This window comes from Anas platyrhynchos, chromosome 8 (assembly GCF_047663525.1).
Source record: "Anas platyrhynchos isolate ZD024472 breed Pekin duck chromosome 8, IASCAAS_PekinDuck_T2T, whole genome shotgun sequence".
NCBI lineage: Eukaryota > Metazoa > Chordata > Aves > Anseriformes > Anatidae > Anas > Anas platyrhynchos.
The window spans coordinates 22,306,568-22,328,786 of NC_092594.1; the positions used below are offsets into that span (position 1 = coordinate 22,306,568).

At 38.9% G+C, this 22,219-nt stretch overlaps 1 protein-coding gene across 5 annotated transcripts in view; it reads right to left on the bottom strand.

Moving 5' to 3' along the window:
* The window catches only part of HMCN1 (hemicentin 1), a 194,479-nt gene that overhangs the window by 76,214 nt on the left and 96,046 nt on the right, over positions 1-22,219 (bottom strand). For all 5 annotated transcript variants that reach the window (XR_011810836.1, XM_027462404.3, XM_027462405.2 and 2 more), the window contains exons 32-45: positions 21,768-22,049; positions 20,564-20,672; positions 19,802-19,971; positions 19,408-19,562; positions 18,061-18,184; positions 16,621-16,722; positions 15,055-15,231; positions 12,161-12,312; positions 11,263-11,386; positions 7,050-7,225; positions 5,369-5,465; positions 3,202-3,324; positions 1,219-1,380; positions 235-516 (exon numbers count right to left, since the gene is read on the bottom strand). Coding sequence is in view for 4 of the 5 variants with exons in the window: in XM_027462404.3 (XP_027318205.1) it covers positions 235-516; positions 1,219-1,380; positions 3,202-3,324; positions 5,369-5,465; positions 7,050-7,225; positions 11,263-11,386; positions 12,161-12,312; positions 15,055-15,231; positions 16,621-16,722; positions 18,061-18,184; positions 19,408-19,562; positions 19,802-19,971; positions 20,564-20,672; positions 21,768-22,049 (2,235 nt within the window). In the remaining variant the exon portion in view is untranslated. The remainder of the gene's footprint in view (positions 1-234; positions 517-1,218; positions 1,381-3,201; positions 3,325-5,368; positions 5,466-7,049; positions 7,226-11,262; positions 11,387-12,160; positions 12,313-15,054; positions 15,232-16,620; positions 16,723-18,060; positions 18,185-19,407; positions 19,563-19,801; positions 19,972-20,563; positions 20,673-21,767; positions 22,050-22,219) is intronic.

Below are 22,219 nucleotides of genomic sequence, written 5' to 3' on the forward strand. Positions count from 1 at the left end.
TCCTCTTGGGAAATACAGTAGCTAGGGGGTAGATTGATATTCACACGGACAGAGGTAAGATTTTAATTGGATTTGGATTTTTGTAATACATCTGCAATTGAAACTGCATTATGTATAATGCCTGCAATAAACATGGTTTGCAAATTTAGCTACACAACTATTTATTGAATATCCTTGGGTGAACTTAAAGGTCTACTTTGTTTGTTATGTATGCCCCACTTTTTGCATACTCACCATGAACATTTAGATCATATTTTCTGTCAGACAGCCCTGCCACATTGACAGCAACACAGACATAGCGGCCTGTGTCTGACACCTGGGCATTTCTCAGTTGAAGAAAGCGACCATTATGAAGTATCCCTATGTCCCTTCCACTGACCAGCGGATGGCCATCCTTCATCCATGTTACTGCTGGTTCTGGAATACCCTGAACCTTGCACTCCAAAGAAATTTCATTTCCCTGGGTGACAACAACCTCTGAAGGGTGGCTACCACTGTTGAATATAGTTGGGCGAACTACAAAAGAAAAAGAAACACAATTTACAAGTCAACTAGAAGCTACATTTCAGAATATTCACCTGCTTCTGAAAAGAGCAGTAATCAAGCTTGTCGAATGAGCATTTTAATGAAGACAGTTATTGCAGGCCACTACTGCCAGCCCAGTTAGGGGCACTCTGCAATTCATAACATTTTCCACGGGGTTGAGAAGTGACAAATAACCTCTCTTTCCTGCAGCCCACAAAATAAAAGTGTTGTTAAAGTAACTTACAGGCGATTTTAAAAATAAAAACAGGAAAATAACTTGAAATTTTAAAAAAGACTGCTCAATATTCTGTCAATCCATCCATATTTTTGGAGATTATCTTCTTCATGGGATTGTTTAAAAATACCTCGCTTTATTTCTGACTGAAATACCGAATTAGCAGTAAAACTGGAAGATCTAAGCTCAACTAGTTGTTATCACTAATACAGTTCAGTGACAAGAAACAGTGCACTAAGTAAAGGGGGCTATATCCCTGCAATCATCTCTGGTCAAATGCATTTTAAACAGATTTCTTGGTCAAACTCTAAGTCCAAATCATAAAAATTATATTTACTTATCTCCTCTGAGTATCCTGCATTTGTTCCAGAGTAGACATTTTGCAGTTTAACATCACTATACAGATGACACTTTCATAACGCACCTTTTTCAGAACAGAATATTTAATGGTAACTTACTGTATACTTGCAAACTGTATTCTTTCTTTGCACTTCCAGCTACATTTGAAGCAATACAAGTGTAAGATGCAGCATCAGACTTCTCAGCAATTGAAATCTGCAATTGCCTGCCTCCAGATAATATCCGTACTCTTCCTGAATGGTCAGCCACAATTGGAGAGCCTGCAAGAGACATTCTTTCAGATAAAAACACAAAGAATAGTAATGAGCTTGCTCAGGTGGTGTAAAGTCCACTGGCTCATTTAAAAACTACAGAGCAGCACAATTGTCTATTTTAGAACTGCAGTATCAGAGTTTCCCTGGACATTGGAAACCTTGTAGGTAGATTCTGAGGACTTCTCATATTAATTCCTGACTGCATGACACAGAGCAACCTGAGCTAAAGCACAGTAACTTTTGCCATGCTTACATACATCCAAAGTGTCTTGGACACTTCCACAAATTCAGTATTTTCAGTAAAACCTGACTTGTTGCACATACAGTATATGATCGTCTCAGCCAGCCCAGCCAGTACAGCACATCTTACACCTATGTGATGTAGTCTGCACTCCCAGACCATCTGCGTATTGTGTCACATGGCACATGTGAATACACTTCTGCTCAGCAGAAATGGTACAGTCGCAGCTCAGCAAAATGATGTGACATTCTCTGAGCAGAATTTTCAATCTTGGAGACCTAAGATTGGGCAACTATCATCACCTTTATAAACTGCAGGGAGATTTTGTGACAGCAAGAATACACCTCCCACTGATTATTCCTACAAGCTGAATTTCCACTTCTCAGTCACACATTTTAAATCCTCCCTCCGAAAATGTGCACTACATTTCAAAGGTGATGATTAATCTGGCTCCTGCATAACATTGAAAATTGCACTACTTTCTCACCACCCTTCAAGAATTTCAAGCAGGTTCAAGTTTACTTTCTGCAGTTTAAGCGTACATACTTCAGCACTGAAATACATTATTATAACATCTTAGTGTCCCTTTTGGCTTCCAGTAGAGAGGGTTTAGAAAGAGCTTGATAAAATTAATTTTCTCTGAAAATTTTCAGCAGTAAAGAAAGTGTTTTGTAATTAAAATCTGCTCTTTCTACAAGTCATAATTAAAGTAGGCACACACTACACTGAAATGTACCTTCTGGGAAAAAACAAAACAAAACAAAAACAAAAAAACCCCACACAGATAAATAAGATAAGATTGATTAATAACACAAAAATTACCATACCGGAAGAATTCATCATTTTACTTTGTCTATTATTCTGTCTTCAACAGTGCCCATGCTGAAAAGAAGGTGTTAAAAATACCTACTTTCATAAGAACACATTTGTCGATGATTACTTCAAACCCTAAAGCAAAAAGGTGTGAAGACTACTCTTAAATATTACGATGGAATGAGAGAAAGGTTCAGCAAGCCCCCAAAGCAACTGCTATGCTAGATGCATTTTCATCACTTGGCTGTGTGCTACAGCTGCAAAAATCAAAGTAAATTTTGAGGAGACATCTATGTTATGCAAGTGGATCACAAGGTAGAGACCCCCAACTCAGTCCCACAGTACAGCACTGTGACTCAGAGCCACGCCAGCTGGGATACATGAATAAATCTTGAAGCTGTCCCACTGCACTGTGCAACAAGTAAGTGTATTAAGAGGGTTTAAGTGCTTCACTAACATATATAAACTGTCCAGTTTTAAGTCAGCTCAGGAATCTCTGCACTGCACTGTGTTCCCTCCTCTCCTCCTCCCCCCAACACCTTTAGAAATAATGGCATCTAGGCTAAGCACATGTGAGTTAGAGAATGGCATAATCTACTGCTGTAGTTTATTTTACTCAATATTGGGATTGTTTAGCTGGCTACATGTTTGTACTCCTCAGAACACACCACCTAAAATGGCCACAGGAAAAAAAAAAAAAAGAAAAAAATGGCAAGTCAGAATTATCACATTTGTTTTACAAAAACGGTTTACAGAAATGGATGGTTACTCACCACTCTTTTTCCAGGTAAGACTAGGTGGTGGGATGCCACTAGATTCACATATCAGGCTTATCAGGCTCCCTTCAATTGCTGTCAGCTGAGAGATATCATCTGAGCCATAAATACTTGGTGACACTGAAAAGAAATACCAAATCAGTTCATCATTTGAAATAAAATGGTATCAGCCAAAAGTATAACCAAACTGACCTTAAAACAAAACTGTCCCATTGTGCTCTGAAGAAATTACAAGGATAGCATTCTCTTCCTTGCCATGCAAACTAGACCCTGCCTGAATAGGGAATATACTTATGAACAACTGCATCTATCTTTCCAGCCTCTGAGGTCTGGTGTATGCATAGGCTCTATTTCTCACTGGCTTTTGAATAGACTTCCCAGTACAGAGCCATTTCTGTGAATTATGTAAACTGACTTCAAGAGGCTGCCCTGCTCATAGCCTTAGCTCATAAACCTAAATCATATGTCAGAAAATAACTTAAAATTCAGCCAGTTTCTCCCTTGAATTTATATGGCAATATACTGGCTGCCACGTGCAACATGAAGGTCCCCAACCCTTCAACTGCCCTACTATTGCAGACTGCCAGTTTTGTTAAACAGCTCTGTGATTGTAAGCCAGTTGCAGACAAAAGGGACCACTGTTTTCAGTTTCATTCTCAAGGACTTTAGTTCAGTCATTAGGGAAGGGATAATTGCCTTCTTGAAATGGAGGAACCATTCTCTTTAGATGAAAATAGTGTAGGTAATACTTGAAAAGAGACCAAAAAAAGCAGAGGAGAACGTAGGCTGACAATAGAGTAAAAGTTCGCTAGTGAGCAACTTAACCACTGCATTTAAAATACACATGACAGTAGACAGCTTCTCCTTCTGACACTTTAGACTAACTCTTTTTTTTTTTTTTAGCAGCGACCAGATGTATGGGTTTCAGAATGACTGACTGCAAGCAAAGAGCTTTATTGTACTGGACTGGCTTCAACCTTTTATTTTGTCCTGCTTCAAGTCACAAAGTTTGTGCCATTCTCTGAGGAGGTACATCTTACATCTAACACATGGGCTGTTTCTTCTAGTTCTGGAACCAGAGTTAGCCCTCAGGATCTCATCAAGCCTCAGTAGGATACATTTCCTGGATTTAAAACTTAGAAATATGGCAGTCAGGACTTTTGGTCCCCGGGTGTAAACAAAGACTAATTCTAAACAGTTACCCACAGATGACTTTCACAGGCAACTTTTGGTTTCTATTAAGTTTAGTCCATCAAAGCTGCTAACTAGCAAAGAATTATCCCTTCTCTCAAAACCCTACAGAAATGGTCTCACTGCACAAAAGAATAAACCCTATTCCCTCCTGCACTAAAGGTCCTTTGCAACAGTACAAATCTTACAAATCTGAGGAAGGAAGAGATCTGAGATGATGATGACAAGCTCAGTATATGGACATATACTTTAGCATGGAAATATCACATGGCCTTGTATGTCAACCCCTTAATTTAAACACCAAATAAATAATGACTTTGTTCTGTACTAGGAATTTTAGTTTCATCATTTCATCAAACCCTATTAGATAATTCTAGCTTTGTGATTTAAAAGCAATAAATTAATTTGCAATAGCAAATAAGGTGTATTTCAACACCTTATATAGTGAGAAAGTAATGGTGCAGGAAAAGCTAACCAAAATCAATGGTTTAAATAAATATCATATGCTACATTCATCATCTACTCATAGAAACATTGTACTAATGCTATTACTATGATTTAGTTCTAGAAATTTTGCTGAGCAAACAAAGTTAGGTAAAATAGTTTGGTTTTCTTTTTAGATATGAATTTCCATGCTTCAGCATTTAGAAAAGTTGGAGGTTGGTAAGTTTCTCTGTATGAGTGCACAAACAGGAGCTGGATACAAAGCCATTTAGTTTCTGCTCTAAACTATCATCATGCGTGCAATCTGACAAAGGCCTACAAAGTAGCTGGTATTAATTTAGAATCTAACCAAAGCAATTTGGAAAATGCATGCACTTTCTTTAAACTGTTAACTACAGCAAATATAATAACGTCACCCTGCACGAACCTCGGCTTTTATGTATTTATGAACTACAGAAAATTTCAGTGTCTCACATCATAACTCCACTCTGAGCTTCATTCCCATTCCTGGAATAAGCTTAAATCTTACCCCAAATATTAACATTATAGTTCTTTTCAGTTTTTCCAGCAACATTTGTCGCTTCACAAGTGTAACGGCCAGTGTCCTGTACTTGAGCTCCTTCAATCTAGAAAGAAAATAAAAATCTGGGTTTTTTCTTTTTGTATTGTTGTACAGGGAAGTTACAGGGAGAGGTTGCTCAGTATTTTTGTGTTGCTATAGGTCACAGCCAACACGGGTTCACAAGGAGTAGGTCCTGTTTAACAAATTTAATTTCCTTTTATAAGATCACCCATCTGGTCAATCAAATAAAGCCAGCTGATGTAATCTTTTTGGGTTTCAATAAAGCTTTCAATATGGTTTCCCATGGGATCCTACTGGACAAAATGGACATTTTGTCAGTTACAGCTACAAAAAAAAACATCATGCAATGGGCAAACAATTGGCTGATGGGCAGGGCTCAAAGGGTTATGGTAAATGGGGTCACATCGGGCTGGTGGCCAGTCACCAGTGGGGTCCTTTATGGCTCCATTTTAGGGCCAGTTCTTTTCAATGTTTTCATAAATGATTTGGATGTAGTACTAGAAGGTGTTTTGAGTAAATTTGCTGATGATACTAAACTGGGAGGAGTTGTTGACTCTGTTGAGGGTGCAAAGGCCTTGCAGAGAGATCTGGACAGATTGGAGAGCTGGGCAATCACCAACTGCATGAAGTTTAACAAGAGCAAGTGCCGGGTCCTGCACCTGGGACGGGGCAACCTTGGCTATACGTACAGACTGGGGGACAAGACACTGGAGAGCAGCCCCACAGAGAGGGATCTGAGGGTTTTGGTGGATAACAAGCTGAATATGAGCCAGGAGTGTGCCCTGGCAGCCAGAAGGGCCAACCGTATCCTGGGGTGCATCAGCACAGTATTGCTAGTGGGTCGAGGGAAGTGATTGTCCTGCTCTATTCTGTGCTGGTGCCGCTTCACCCTGAGCACTGTGTGCAGTTCTGGGCACCACAGCACAAAAAGGACATGAAACTGTTGGAGAGTGTCCAGAGGAGGGCTACAAAAATGGTGAAGGGCCTGGAGGGGAAGATGTATGAGGAACGGCTGAGGTCACTGGGCCTGTTCAGCCTGGAGAAGAGGAGGCTGAGGCATGACCTCATCATGGTCTACAGCTTCCTCACGAGGGGGAGTGGAGGGGTATGTACCGATCTCTTCTCTTCAGTGACCAGTGACAAGACCCACAGGAATGGAGTCAAGCTGTGACATGTAAGGTTCAGACTGGATATCAGGAAAAGTTTCTTCACCGAGAGGGTGCTCACACACTGGAACAGGCTCCCCAGGGACACAGTCACAGCACCAAGCTGGTCGGAGTTTAAGAAGGGTTTGGACTGTGATCTCAGTCATATGGTCTGAATTCTTGGGTAGACCTGTGTGGTGCCAGGAGTTGGCCTCGATGATTCTTGTGGGTCCAACTCAGGATATTCTATGATTCTAAGTTTTAATTTTTATGTTTACATCTGTCTCCCTAAATAACAGAGGAGCACTCCTGCAAAACATCTAGAAACATCTAGTTGTCTGTGATCTCTCAGTCCTTATCTACAGTTCTCTGTTGCACCAGAGGGCCTGATGCTACCCAGCCTCTAACACGTATCTAGCACCATCATGATGGGGATACTACCCAGGAAGCAATCACTGCTGAAGCCTGACCACCCAATTTACCTTCAGTACACTTCCATCTTCAGAGATGCTAAGACCTAGTTTCTTCAGCAAGGGTCGTCCATCTTTGAGCCATGTCAGCACAGGTGGGGGAACAGCATTGCTCTGGCAGAGCAGCTCCACTGCTTCGCCAATGAGTACAGAGACATTTTGTTCCTCTCCCATGATGTTTGGTGGAACTATAGCAATAAATCAAAACAAAGGACCTTTGAGCATTGCAGACTCCCCAGAGTAAGACATACTGTAGAGCTAACAAGTCTTCATTTAATGAAAACGAAGTGGCAGTTACTACCTTTTTGACATAGAACTTAAGTTTCCTTTAGATCTCAACAAGCACCAAAATAATTTTGTTACCAACAGAATATCCTCTACACAACATACATGCTTGTAAAATATAAACTATAGAGAAATTGTGTAGGTAAGCTAAGACTTGCAGAAAAATATATTTAGAAGGGAAAATCGACATATTATATTATATTATATATATATATATATTAGAGAGAGAGAGAGAGAGAGAGAGAGAGAGAAATACACACCTGCTAAAATCACACACACACACACAAATAATAGAGAGAGTTAATGAGCATAAAGGTTCACAAGATAATACTCAAACCAAGAAGGTTAAAATGTCTTAAAATGTTCCAAACAATGCCAGCATGCATAGTTGGCTCTAAGGAGAACTCTAAGAAGAATATTGTCCAAAGATGGCCAAATACAGAAGACAGAATGAGAATTTACACGTTTCCAGCCAAGTGAATGGGTTAAGAAATTAATCATCAGTGAATCATAATTTATTATTACATTATTGTCTATTTGTTTTCTGTGCTGTCTGCTAGCTAATTATTGTGATTGTTGGCACTGAGCACTATATTTAAATTTGTGCAACAGTTGCAGTGGCAGCAAAAATTTTTATCACGTTTCCAAATTACAGGGTAGAAATATCAGCTTTTGGAACAAATGTTGCCCATGTAGAAGATAAAAACACTTCTGGACATTGAAACTGCAGCCCATTAGCTGTTCTCAAGTGGTATAAAGATTCAAGACAGTGAATACTTTTCCTTCATTTTAAAAATTAGCTGTTTTTTCCAAAAAACAAAGCAACTGAGAAGCAATTGAGAACTAAACCCTGGAATGCATCATGTGAGTAATTTTCCATTTAGAAAGTATTCATGGCTGGAGTTGAAAAGAACTCCCTAAATCAAGGAGGAAATATTACTGAAATATTACTGACAAGATGAGGATAAATTAAAAGATTAATGACTGAAAACTCTTTGTCGTCCATGGCTTTGTGTCAATATTCACAGCTCAACCAAATGTTCTTTGGTAACAGCGTGCTGCATCACCGCTCACAGATTTTCAGACTTCCTGGCAGCTTTGAGTCGTTGACAAAACATTGCCACAGCAAGAGTTTTAAAATATTTCAGCCTGAGATACACACACACTCTTAGAAAACGGTGAGAGTGCAGTAGGCCATCATGCTATGCGTTGTTGCTGCTTACTAGCAGCTCACCACTGGAAGTTCCCTTTCCCAGATCAGAGCCAGTGGGACAGTATCTGGGAGTGCTCATAATAAATTTAGTACATCACTAACAGCAAACTAAGAGCAGAAGTGCTTTTACTGGGCTGCTCAAACATGATCCAGAAGAGAACTCCTATTTGTGCTCTTAATGGCATGTATGTTCTTAAATCCTTACAGCAACCAATAGGGATTTCCTTTCCTTTCTTGCAATTTAATAATCTAAGGCACGCTCATTACAGACTCTTGACATTAAGACAACATTAGGTTTGCAATTTAAGATTTACAAAATCAAAACTTCTAGCAAGAATTAATTCATCTAGTTACACATATCTGGTGAGATTTTTATACTCACAATGTACTAAGACTGTTCAGTTCACCCAATAAAATTTTGACCAGGGCCAAATATAAAAGCCCTTATTGTCACATTTCCTTTACTTTTTATCTTTGCAATCTGTTAGTCCAAAAATTGCATGTCTGATTGCCCAAAATATATGGGTATGAAGGAGGGAAGCAGTGGAACTGTCCATGAGAAATACTCTGGGCTTCAATTTGATCAAAAAAGATATTGAATTAATTAGCACACATGAGATTATAAAATGTCCCAAAGCAGTACTCAGTAAACCAGCAATACAGTTCTCAAGATGTCCTGAAAAATAACACTAACAATAAAGCTTTGTTTTTCTTGCACAGGAAGTACTCAGCAGAGCAGCTGATTTCACAGTTTGGAAATAATTTAGGGAAAAGTCTGGTCTCTGTGGATAAGAAATAGAGTAACTGAAAAAAAAATAAAATCTGTTTATCTTACTTTCTTTGTAGAATTCACAAAGGCCTAGATTCTTTACAAGTGTTGTGGAACTGAAAATTGGAAGCTAATCCATTACTGCAGAAGGCAAATTTATTTTCCAAACATTTTTCCACCAATTACTTTTCCTCTCAGCTAAATGAATTGAAATGTATTCAAAAGGAAACTGAGTTTATAAAACATAGAAAGACAGATACTACATCATTTGTTTCCGAAGGAATAAGGTTTGAAATTAATCTTATTATGCTCATGGCAACTATACATTATCCAGGCTGTTCCAACTCCTAGACTGGCTTAGTGTACCACTCATTTCTAGCCACCTCAGCTCCAAAAGCATTCCAAATTATTTTCCTCCTGTGGCTTCTTAATTAGACTACCCATATGAGGTTAAATCCCAAGAGTGATATTACTTTTTGGTGACAGCCTCACTCAAGACAGCCCTGCAGCTGAGCTCAACCCTGGCCAGCTTCTGTTACAACAGTAATTGCAAACACACACAACTTCTAACTCTTTTCATTTCATCTAGCTAAAAGGGACAGAGGTTCCAAAAAATAGAAGAGGAACAATAAGAAGACCCATGCTATTTCTGCAGTTATGTATACATACACACCTGTCCTCAAACTGCAAAATGTACTTTAATATTCCTTGCTCTAGATTAAAATGTTCTAGCCCACTTTAAACTTGAACTTGCTGTGCCCAGAATCCTGACTTTCTGAACTGCCTCTTGCAGATGAAAAAAGTAGCCATGACTCAAGTCACGAGTGAGTATCCTAACCACAATGCCTTTGCAAGTCTATTCTGAAAGCCAAACTTGAAAACAAATAACCAGACAAACTGTTCCTATTTGCCTAAGGAAACATCCAAACTTCTAACTCCTCTTGCAAGATTTTCCAGAGAGTCTGCTTACAGTTGCCATTAAGCTAGAGACTGGCAGACCAAAACCAGTTTTCTCCCAGCTGATCTATTAAAAAGCAAAAGAGAACCCACAAAGATTCTTTTATTCCAAAACCTTCTCTCCATATCTGGCACCGTAAGATTTCTAAAACAAGTGGTAGATCATTGTTCATCCTCACTCAGCTGTCCAGGGAAACTTGAGACTTACTACCATCAAGCTCCCTGGCTTCCCTCCTGGCAGTACTTTATGCTCTTTGGTGTGTGTACATCACCAGTGATCTCTTAAGAACAAAATATGAAAAGGCATCTAAAACCAGTCTCAAGAATAAGGAGGAAGCTGGAAATGTTACACAAAATGAGGAGGAAGGATGAATTTACATGAGTTTAGTCAAAGAGAATTCAAAATCAACTGCTTGACACAATTTGGAAAACTAGCAAAGCGCAATGGCTAAAGAGTTACATGTCCTGCTTTTTGAAAGAGACAAAGTTGACTGGTTGGGTTCAATATAGCTTACTACAGCATCATTGTTAGCACTAAAAAAGTCACCACCATTTTGGCAGGTGTAGTAAGGGCCTGAAAACAGAATGAAAACTTGAGATGCATATGGCAAATTCACACCAACTCATTCTGGTAAAGACAACTGAACTCTGGCCACAATAACATCTTTTGTCCATGTGATCTACATGTTATTCAAACAAAGACAAATGTATTTTCTCCTAACATTTATAAATGAGCCTGTGTGTATGAAACATATAAATGCACTGCAACTATGTTTCTTCAAAGATACAAAAAAGAACAGATACCCATACTTAATACCTGTCTGTATGCATATATAAACTTACATACAGGCACATACAAACACCTCCTGATCCCTTTGTCTTTCATTATGAGTTGGAACGATTTTTCTTTATGGTTGTTAATCATCTGGGCCACATTGTGTTTAATTAAAGCTCCATAAGCAGTTTTCATTATTCAAAAAAAAAAAGTCAGAAAATCTCACCATAAACTCTGAGATCAATATCTCTTTGACTCTCGCCTGCAGCATTCACTGCAACACAAGTGTATTTTCCTGTGTCGCTGATCTGAGCACTGGTCAGTGCCAGGACTCGACCCCCAGACAGAACCTGCAATAGAAGCACACCACATTCAGTATACATGCCTCAAAGTAAAACAGAACCATTAGGTTTCATATCAAAACAAAATACTTGTTTTGCCATTGCTTCCCACAATCTATATTTTTACTTACACTCTTCCCTGCACTCCATTGTTCTTTTTTTTTTTTTTTCCACCAAGACATGCAAAAGCAAAAGTCTAACTTTACGCAAGTCTTCATAAACTCCTGGCACTTAAAAGTCTTTGTAGGATCTGGACATTCCTCCCTCTCATTAGTTTCAAACATTGTCACATCTTCTGTCTGTGCCCCAAATGACCCACAGACTTACACAAATTTCCCCTCTCTCCTTTCAGATCATAAAACTGGCTTTAAAGGAGCAGTCATGCCTCCACCTTTTAACTCAGAAGCATCTCCTTGCATCATAGTCTTCTTTTTTCCTCCCAAATTATTATTTTTTGTAATGAGATATTACCCAATCTTGGACCCTATGTATCTCTTCGGGATATAAATGAGGTCCAATTTACTCTTCTTGCCAGTAAGTAAAAAACTTGCCTATCCTTACTCAGTATGACATCATTTGAAAGAACCACCATGTTTCAACATATCCATAATGACCACACTTCACACAATAATTACCGTAAACATGCCACAATATCCTAGAGCAAAAAGCCCTATACTCTCATTCCAAAACCTCCAAATTTTTAAGTTTCATTAAACTGCACGAGTTTTAAAGTCTCATACCAAAACAGGAAACAACACAGATGGCAGGATTTGAACCCAGTACCTGGAGTCCGTCGCTAAAGCTGGAAACAGGGCTACCATCTTTCAGCCACGTCAGAATAGGCGCGGGGATGCCTCTTGCTTCACACTCCAGTCGCACTAGATTATTAACCACCACTGCCACCATGTCATTGCTGCCAGAGATTGATGGTGGGACTGGAAAAAGAAAATAAATCTGGAGCTGCTACGTAGGAGTATAAATCACAATGAAATTAAATGGGATGCTTACTTTTGGACATTGTTTCTCTTCCTGCAAGGCACTCTATTGTTGGAAAGATTTCTAATGTTACCACTACTGTCATTTGTTTGCTCTCTGCCAAATCCTGCTCTTTATTGACCTAAAAAGTCAGATAATTTCAATGAAACTACTGTGAGCAACGGTAAGCATGATTGGGCCCACAGCCCAGAGGACAGCTGTGAAACCCGGGAACCAGAACATAAAACCTGAAAATATTCCTTCAGACTTTTATAACATTCCATTTTGACCTCGTGAAAGGCATTAACAGCGGTGGAGATTAAAGAGGGAAGTATATAAGATAAACTGAATAAAGCAAATACATGCACAGAGTAATAAATCAACCTTGCAGAACTTACATGAACATTTACCAGATCAACCTGCATAACATCTTCCTGATGATAAAAATCATCTTAATGGAACATCTCAAAACAATTACTTTAGGTATAAGGCACATTTTGCAGCACTACGCTGAAAGAGGAGACAGGAACATATCTAAGATTTCCAGTATATTTCTTTTGTTATTTCTATGCTTCTTCCATTCGGGCTGTTCATCAGTAAGCAAGTGTGGGTGTAACACTGATGCATGGTTATGGAAAGAAAACAGCTTTAAAATCAAAAAGCTGTTTTCAATATATAATCAACATTTGCATTTTAATGTGTAAGTGTTAGAAAAGGAAGATGGTTCATTTATCAGGAGAATTAAAGCTATTATTTGTTCCTACCAATTAAAACTTAGTGATGTAACTTTACTTTCACTGTCAGTCACAAAACATAATACTTGAACCCCGAGAAAAAACATTAGACTGGTGTGTTCTACTCATACATATCCTATGCCAGGAAAAAAAAAAATCAGAAATTCTTTAACGAAAATAAGATATGTTAATAAATTCAGCAATTTGTAACAGCCTGTAACTCAGACTACCTATCCTTAGATAAAATCCAGTAATAGCAGAAAAGGTAGAAAAAAACAGAAGTGTGATTCTACAATCTTTTTTTCCATATATATGCACGGTTTCCCCATTTCATTTCAATAGCATTCATTGTTCTCAAATGCCTGAAAAAGTTCTAGTGGTGAGAAAGGAGTGTGAAAATCTTAATACAATGACATTAGAAGAATAAGCTAAGCTGAAATTCAACCAACTTCCTTTAAATAGGCTTGCCTAGTTTCATTCAGTGTTAAGCCTGAAGTGTCAGGCTTTGTTTTAATTCAAAAATCAGTTGATAATTTCTACCATTGCTACTACACCCACAACAGTCTATTAATAACAGAAGTTGTTGAATGCAACCAACAATCGACCAAGATAGGTGCTTACTCACAATGCCAGCTGCCACACAAAAATCTAGAGCAGGCTTTCAGTAAATGCAGTGCAACTTTCTGTGTTCTCCCTTTAGTAGTTGTTCTTGCTTCTACCATTAACAGAAAAGAAAGCTTTCTCTTATCAAAATCAAACTCTAAATAAACTGGATGAGAACCTTGTTTCTGTGAAATCGAAAAAGCACTCCATTTTAAGCCCTGTACCACACAAGCTGAATAAAGTAGGTTCATGGATAACTGTTTCAGCTTCCTTTGATGCAATTAGCACTGGCTGCAACTGCATATATCCTATTCTGGAAGGGGATACAATTTTATTTCTCCTGTCTATACAACTAAGTCAGAGAGTATGTGTTCCCCAGAAAACTCTGTACATATCTGCTGCAATTCCACCACCCATAAGAAGACACACATATACTTGGGAGTTATTTTTCATTTCTTGGTCTAACCAGAATAATGACCTTGGCTCTAAGTATTTCCTGGAAATTAATCACTGGGTGGGGTTAATTGCCTTTGACCATGTCTCGAGCCATCAGTTTCTCCCATGATGGTCATTAATCCCATGGAAATGTACTGCCCAAGCCCTTATTTATTAATTAACTTTAATAGGAACTACATACTGGGTATGCATATGAGTTGGGGACAGTGGGCCAAATTTGGGATGCAGTTTTGCATGGAAGACTCCCACTGAAAACCAGTTACATGCATATGCACGTATCAAAGATAAGAATTTGGATCAGGGCCTGATCCTAAATCCACTGAAATCAGTGGAAAAGCTCCAATTTGGCTTTTGATCAGGTGTCTCATGTCTACAAACACCCACACTTTCACTTCATCTAATTAGACAGTATATTTTTCTTTAAGACTGTTGGATTATGAAAGAACGTTTGATTTGTGTCCTGTCTTTATCTACTGTAGGCTTTGAAGTAATCCCCAGCAAAACGCAGCAATTGCAAGTCCTTCCAAATTAAGTGGAATATAAATACCTTTATATATATATTTTTTTTTTAATTTATATTTACATATAAATATCTTGTATTTATGTTTGTATTTTATAAATATTTTATTTATGTTACCTCAAGTGGTAATATAAATACATTTTCCACCAATCTGGTGCCTCTGCTCATTCTTCCTAAAATTTAATTCCCTCGCCATATCTTCCTAATATTAAAACAGTATTGGTAAAACAAACAAACAAACAAAAGAAATTTTCTCACATTGAACCCTGCCATATCTCTTCCAGTACAATGGTGTGCTGAATGATGGTAAGACTCCTAAGCAGACTTGAAACTTGAAAAGAGTAAAAGTGGTGCACGTAGGTGTTTTTCATAAGTTTAGCAGTACTTACCATGAACCTGAAGATTGTAAAACAACTCAGCTGAGCCTGCAGCATTGACAGTCACACACTTATAAATGCCAGTGTCAGAGATCTGAGCACCCTCAATCTGCAGAACCTGCCCTCTGTTCCGGAAAGTGGCACTTGTAGCACTGGTAAGTGGACGATTGTCTTTGTACCATGTGATAGCTGCATAATGGAATGGGAAAGTTATCACAAGAATTCCCTGTTACAAACAACAGGACCAAAGGTTCTTCAAATTTTCCATCTGAATTTTCAGATACATAAAACTAACATTGATTAATTATAATGAATATATATTGATTTGTAAAAGTAAAAAGTAGCTAGGAAATGAGAAAATCAGCACAAAACATCTGTGCAAAATACCAACCATGCCTACAGGTCTCAATAGCACAAACTTGAAACTATCATACATGCACACCACGTACGCATGAAAATATGTTCTGAAGTTAAAAAAAGTAACACAAAGCATACTTAAAGGGGTCTACTCACCTCATACTAAGGTCAACAGAAGCTGTTTAAAAATACACAATAATATCATTTTTATCTTTTACCCTAAAGTACTACTACACTAAACCAAACCACCTGGAAAATTTATGGAGTCAAAACATGAACAGTCAAAACAAAGTTCATCTTGGAGGCAAAAAAAAATGAAAATGAAAACTGGAAAAACAGTATTATTTCAAAGCAACATATTATAGGAACCTATCAAAAAACGAGGAATTTCTTGCATCTCAGCCAAAAGATGGCACCCTCTATCAGCACAGTGCTGGTGCTAACCAATGCTTTATTGGCATCACTTCACTCTGCAGTTACATGAAACTGCTGCTTACTGAATCATTTTTCGTAACATGAGTTTTCTGTGAAAGACTCTCATTCAAGAAGTAGTCTGGCCTGACTGATGATGACCAAGGCTGTGTGCAAGGTTATAACTACACAAAGCATGAATAAAATAAACCACAAACAGATATATAGGGCCTGGTTTTCAAAACTGATAATATAAGGAGAACTCTGAAAATCCTAAATATAATCTTATCATCTGGATAAGCCACAGAAAGCATGGCACACACACACAAAACATTTGCATTTACACATGCCAGGGGCCCAAACCAAACAGAGACTCCTATAAATTTCAACAGACTTTAGATAAGGTCCTAGATGTGGCCCCACTTGACAGGCACACTCAATACTAAGGTTATTGTTCTAAGTTTGCTCTACACTATAAAATATTGACCTGAAGAGTAGCTGTTTAAAGCGGATTTTGTAGAAGACTAACCATATTATTGCCTATGGAGCAGGCACTGCTGTATGCTTGAGGGTGTAGTTTATCCTTCTGGTTTTGATTTATTTTACTAAAAATAGTGAATTCCTCAATATTTATTCCACATCACTCAATATATTGGCATTTCCCATCATACAGTGTTTAATACTTCATAGCTAGTTTCAATACCACAGAATTAACTTCATATTCAGAATACCTATTATTTTCAAAAGACATATAAAAGCGAATACATGCTATCAGCCTTTCTTCATGTTCTCAAAGGTACATGTGCATACCTGGCAGAGGGTTCCCAGTTGCTCTGCATTCAAGATGGATTGGATTATTCACGACCACTGTTTCATTTAACATTTTCCCTGCATCCTCCAGACTGGGTGGTTCTGGGAAAAAACAAAAGTATTAGGTTTTCATTAGTTCAGCCACCCAGTTGGCAAAACTTCCAATCGTAATCTGCCTTCTGAGAAACTCTAGGCAATTAATTGCCCAAGCTTTAACTAACTACTGGGTGACTAAGAAATTTCTCAAGAAACTGCATCTTTGGAACCAGACTGCTTTCATTATATAGCCTCATTAGTGTTAAGAGGAATAAAATGTGTAAAATGTGGGTGTTTTTTTTTTTTTTTTTTTTTTTTTTTTTTGGGGGGGGGGGGGGGGTCAGGAAGAGAAGGCAGGGAAAGTGATTCTTAAAAATGGACTTGTAAGAAATGGGTGCACAACACAGAACAGCAGTTCTTCCAAGGTGGCAAGGTCACTTGAACTGGTAATATTAAACCAAATGTTGTACAGTGCTTTAACAAGGCAAGACTCTGTATTACTGGTATCTGTAAATTTGGAATGTGCCATAAACACCAGACAGTGACACTCTGAACATGAAGATCACAAGCAAAATTTGTGAGCATGGAACTGACACCAAAATCAACTACGATGCAATTATCACAATATAAGATGAGTGCAGCTTCTCTTTCCAAGTCTCATTCAGGGAGATACTGAAATCTTATTTCTGTTTCAATTTAACATTTCCCAGTTACTGATTCTGTTTGACACTTAAAGTCCACATAATCATACTCATGAACACTTTGCCACAGTCCATCATCACACCTCCTGTATTCTTTGAGGACTGAGTCACATCAAGAATGCACGACACTTCATGACCACTTCTGAGGTAAATATACGTAAATCATGGTGAGCGCATTTACCAAATTCATGTGCAAACAACAGCTTTTGAAGTTTCCCTGATTTATTTTGACTTGTTTTTAGCTGAAAAATAAAATTGTTTATCACATGACAGAATTTTTCTTTCTCAGAGAAATTCATGTAGAACTTCCCCATTGCAAGTTCATGGGCAATGCCATTTTCTCCAGGAGATGTAGATTAAATTAGTAATGCCAATGGTGGGTACATCAGGTCTTGATTCAGAAACAGAGTATACTTCTGACTGTCTTGGTCAGAAAGTTTCTTGGGATAACAGAAAAGTTAACTGGAAGGTTTCTCTTTCGGTGGCCCTCAGTACCACACAAGAAAAGCCAAATCCCAAGAAAGACAGCTTTTGCCCTAGCTTCTTATGAATGGAGTGAGACGAAGAATGAAAACTGAAGGATGGATGTGCACAGGTAACAAAAATGCCAGAGAGTTTAAAAGAGAAAGGAATACAGATGTAAAAAAGCTGCCTTAAAACCACCAAAGGTTTAGCTTCTAACTAGAGGCAGAAACATCATTACCGTGCACATGAAGCCGAACATGCTGTTGGGCTTCTCCTGCAGCATTTGTTGCCACACAAGTGTATCGGCCAGCATCATCGAGCAGGGCCTTGACAACTTGCAGAATACGGCCTGAAGACTCCAGCTGTACCAAAACAGATACAAGGGAACCACTTTACACAACAATCACAGGCAGAGTCACTAAGCACCTCAAGTACTGTGTTCAGTTTTGGGCCCCTCGCTACAAGAAGGACATGCAGGTGCTCAAGCAAGTCCAGAGAAGGGCAACGAAGCTGGTGAGGGGTCTGGAGAACAAGTCTTACGAGAAGAGATTGAGGGAGCTGGGATTGTTCAGCCTGGAGAAGATGAGGCTCAGGGGCAACCCTATCACTCTCTATAGAATGCCTTAAAGGAGGCTGTAGCAAGGTGGGGGGTTGGTCTATTCTCCCATGTGCTTGGTGACAGGATGAAGGGGAATGGGCTAAAGTTGCACCAGGGGAGGTTTAGATTGGATATTAGGAAGAACTTCTTTACCAGAAGGGTTGATAGGCATTTGAATAGGCTGCCCAGGGAAATGGTTGAGTCACCATCCCTGGAGGTCCTTAAAAGATGTTTAGATGTAGAGTTTAGTGATATGGTTTAGTGGAGGACTTATTAGTGTTAGGTCAGAGGTTGGACTAGGTGATCTTGGAGGTCTTTTCCAACCTCAATGGTTCTGTGATTCTGTGTATTGGCACAGTAGACATGTGTGCTGAATACAGCCAGTCTCATCTTTCTCCTAACCTGGCGCTGATATTCATGCAAGAGGTGTCTTGCTAGTTCAGAGACCTCGGTGTTCCTGGGACAATGGGATTATTTATTAGCTGTACAACTGTGAGAAGACCTACATGGCAGTGGGGCAGGCAAGCAAGGTGAAGATGGGGCTGCAAGCAGAGAGAGCTGCCTCTTGCATGATGTCAGAAACTGCTACAGCCTGAAGTAAATCAAAACTATTACAAGCACTTCATTCCCTGGAGCATGCAAGCACTAGGAAGGGCTGTTCACTGAAAGTTAGAATCTTACAATGAGACGGGAATGTACAAGTAGGTGCTGCAAGGGCAACGCTTATAGAAAAACTCATCTAATCCCACATCATGGTGGCAGGCGGGGAGAGGTACGTTCTAACTGACAGGTGACCATACCTTGAAGGCTATAGTATAACTGAAAGGAGACAGATAATGAATTTACAGTCACAAACTCTTCTCCAGGATAGATCTTCTAGCATCTTTGTATCACAGCATGAGGAAAGCAAAAGGAAAATAAGCACTAACACATTTAACTTATTGTAACTATTTTTCATGGTTTGAATTCCATAAAAGTAGTACTTACTCTAGTATTTCCTCTGGCTGTGTTTACTGGTTGACCATCTTTTAACCAAGTTATGGAAGGGCTGGGAATGCCATTGGCTACACACTGCAGCGTTACAGGTTTGTGTATCACAACAGCTCTCTCAGAAGTGCCAGATGATTTGATGGTTGGAGGAACTGCAAGAAGCACCATAAACAAAAATAAAATATCATTTGAACATATACCTTTACATACACAGTGGCAATAGCCTTCCAATAAGAGTAGCTCTATTTTGACTTCATCTACTCTCATATCCTACTTTTCAACCCACTAATAAAAAAAATAAATAAATAAATTACAGAAAATTTGAGTATCTTCTTGACAGCCATGTACAGTAGTGGCAATCTGCTGCCTTTTTGCCCCTCGAATAACCTACCATGTACAGTAACATCAAATTCCTTTTCACGTTCTCCTGCCGTATTTGCAGCCACACATTTATAGCGGCCAGTATCTGACACTTGAGCTTGAGAGATAAGAAGTTTTTGTCCGTTTAATAAGATTTTATGTCCAGCTCCCTCTTCAACTGGCTGACCATCTTTTAACCACCTACCAAAAAGAAAGTATAAACTCAGACCTCTATTAGAGTAAGAGTGACAACAGTCCTAAAATATGCACATTTCTATTAAATAGAACATGTCAATAACTCTTATTTGCATTCTAGGAAGGTTTGGAAATCTCAGGTAATATTTTGCTTTTCCAAGTGTCATGGTCTGAAGTGGTTATCATGAGAAGGGAATATAGGGGAACAGGCACTAAAGAAGTCATCAGAAAGGTGACAGCTAGGAAGCAGTACAGAGAGCAGATACAAACCTCCAAAGCAAAGTCAATTGTTGCTGGTAGATGATAAATACACACTTGCGTTAGCCATGGAATTCGGTCAATCGGTCAACTCTTTTTTATCTACACTAACTCCTAGGACATATATTTTGGCACAACCTACCCAATTACTTCAAAACAAAATGGGACTGAAATCTGGCAATGTACATGCCTGTTACTGTCTTCAGTGGAGATAAGAGCTTATCCTCCATACATTAACTATCACTACATAATATAGGCAGTTTAGAAACACTGCCTCTAAGCTCACTTCATCAAATAGAAGATTTTTTTTTTTATTTTACTGTCATACCAATCCACTTACATGATAGTTGGTGAGGGTGTCCCTGTTGCTGAACAATCTAACTCCAAAGGGCTATGGAGAATCACAAAGTAGTCCAAGAGCTCACCCCCACCTTCCACAAATGGTGGGACTGCAGGAGAGAAACATTCATCAGCAGAAATGTTTAAGTATCAGAAATGTCATAAAAGCTTATCAAAAGTAGTAATGTTAAAAAAAATCTTGACATCCATCTCACTTTGGGACATGGACAGATTTGGAGTTCATTAGGAATCATTGTTCCTAAGCAAAACATGTAGACAATGATATTTTCTTAATTCAACTCGCTATTCTCCATTTTTCACGTTTCTTTATTTTTTTCCAGATTTGTATGAGCTCTCTTGTGAAAGTGTGTACATGCTAGTGAGGAGAGCCTTTTAGCACCCTCCGTCAGTAAACGGAGAAAGCAAAGGCATAAAGAACCTGTGCCACTCCTGCAGGTCTTCTTTGCTCTGTCTCATCGTCCTTCAGGGGTGGGTGGGCTGGGAAGGAAGCACTGCGATATGGCTTCTCCCAGCTCCTTCACTGTCTAGCAAGATCAGCAAGATAAACCTGGCAATGGATGCTCTACATGTGCATGCAGTAGAGTGGCAGCACTCTTCAAGAGGATACTTCAAAGTGTCTATAGTGTCTATACAGGAAAAATCAAGTATTTTTGAAGGCCTGAAATAAATCCTTCCATGTCAAGAAGGTCTCTTCAACAATTAAAATTTGTACAATTCATTTACCTCATGACAGACAGAAGGGACTGCTGAGAGACCATGGTAAAATATTAAATAGAATGAAGCGGAGAAAATCCTTCTCAAGAAAATGTTCCAAATTTGCAAAACACAATTCAAACTCAAGAGAAAGATGTTCTCCTTTCCCCCCCGCCTCCCCCAGGCAACTACTCAGTGATCTTTTTTATCTAATTCTTTTCACATTTACAATCTTTCTCTAGGAAGAGAAGCTAGAAGAATTTTAAATGTTCCTGAGAATAATATTTGCCTAACCACATGCATGAAAATTCTCCAAGAACTAACCTGAAACTAAGTGTATTAGAACTGTCCTGCAACCCTGGGCAGAAAAAACTGTGCAGTGCCCAGATTTAACTAAATAAGCAGCAGATTATATAATGATATCAACAGAAATAAAAACTTAATCAGGTTTATATCAACATGATAAATCACTATTTCTGTTGCTCACACACCTAAGATTTCAACTTCATATTTGATTTCTTTTTCTCCAGCTATGCTTGTGGCCACACACAAATACTGGCCCCGGTCAGCCTCAACAGCATTGAGAATCTCCAGCTTCTTCCCACCAGACATGATGCGGAGGTTGCTGCTTGCTTTCACAGGCACGCCATCCTTTAACCAGGTAAGGAGAGGCGGAGGGTTGCCAGCAGCTTTACACTCTAATGTCAGAGAATTGCCAGCAACCACCTGCCTGCTCTGGGCTGTTTCAGCATCACCCTCAATTACTGGAGGAACTGTAGAAAAGAAAAAATATATTGCAAGTGATTAATTCTGTAGCCAGAAAATGTATTAAGAGCAAATGGGTTAGTTCCTCCCCACCCACTTTGGCTCTACAACCCATTATGTCATGCACAATTTCATGTGAGAATTTGCTGCTGTGGCAAGCCAAGACAAAAAGGAAACA